Below are 803 nucleotides of genomic sequence, written 5' to 3' on the forward strand. Positions count from 1 at the left end.
TCACTTCATTGCTTTTGGAGGCAGTTTAACAGCTGAAACAAAGTCATCACAATTGTCAATAAGTTTTCTTTTTCATTTTTCTATATATCACTTGTAATAAAAGAAAAAAAAACATACATATGCACTATCATTTAACTAATATATTTCTTCAAAAACAATCTAATTGGTATCCAAATATGAATAGAAAATTCTTACATCCACATTGCATTCCAGCAGGAAGTTTCAATCCACAAGATCTTGCAACAAATACTGTCTTTTGAATACTCACAAACTTTTCAGTTTCTTTAGTGACCATTTTACAAGCACATGGAACATCAAAGCTTCTTATCACTGCACAACACCCTGGTGATGGTGGAATAGTTGGTCCAGATTTCTGAACAAACTTAGAGCACTCAGAAATTAGAGCTGGAAGACTTCCTCCACATTGAGCTGAAACATTGTTTGTGTTATATATTAATGTTCCAAAAACCACCAATATTGTCAAGGTCAAACAAGTGCTAGTAGCTGCCATGTTCTTGTTAGTTTCAATTTGTATTGTTGTGTCACACCAATGCAATGGAATGAGTTTTGTGAGTTTATTTATATACTAAGTGGAGTACCTTGTTTTCATCTTTTAGTTTTTAATTTAAATTTTTGATTTTTTTTTGTCTCTATAATGTTGTGAGTAAAACTAGAAACTTTTTTTTGTCAGGTTGGTTCAAGTGGATATTACATTCGGCAGACAGATATCTAATATTCCAATTACTTTTTGGGATATAATTCAAATGAAACTTATCTTGTATATTATTTAATTATTACAAAGA

General features: G+C 30.6%; 1 protein-coding gene across 1 annotated transcript; it reads right to left on the minus strand.

The window, feature by feature from the left end:
- On the minus strand, window positions 1-511 carry LOC127108384 (uncharacterized). Its single transcript, XM_051045847.1, has 2 exons — window positions 196-511; window positions 1-32 (listed from the first exon to the last, which is right to left on the minus strand). The coding sequence occupies exons 1-2, from the start codon at window positions 509-511 to the stop codon at window positions 1-3; spliced, it is 348 nt and encodes a 115-aa protein (XP_050901804.1).
- Between the last annotated feature and the right edge of the window lie 292 nt (window positions 512-803).

This window comes from Lathyrus oleraceus, chromosome 7 (genome assembly GCF_024323335.1).
Source record: "Lathyrus oleraceus cultivar Zhongwan6 chromosome 7, CAAS_Psat_ZW6_1.0, whole genome shotgun sequence".
NCBI lineage: Eukaryota > Viridiplantae > Streptophyta > Magnoliopsida > Fabales > Fabaceae > Lathyrus > Lathyrus oleraceus.

What these genes read in the sequence shown, in the direction of transcription:
- LOC127108384 (XM_051045847.1), bottom strand. Translation starts at nt 511, where the DNA reads ATGGCAGCTACTAGCACTTGTTTGACCTTGACAATATTGGTGGTTTTT. An exon ending in TGCTGGAATGCAATGTGGAT is followed by an intron (nt 33 to 195) that starts GTAAGAATTTTC and finishes ACTTTGTTTCAG; the next exon opens with CTGTTAAACTGCCTCCAAAA.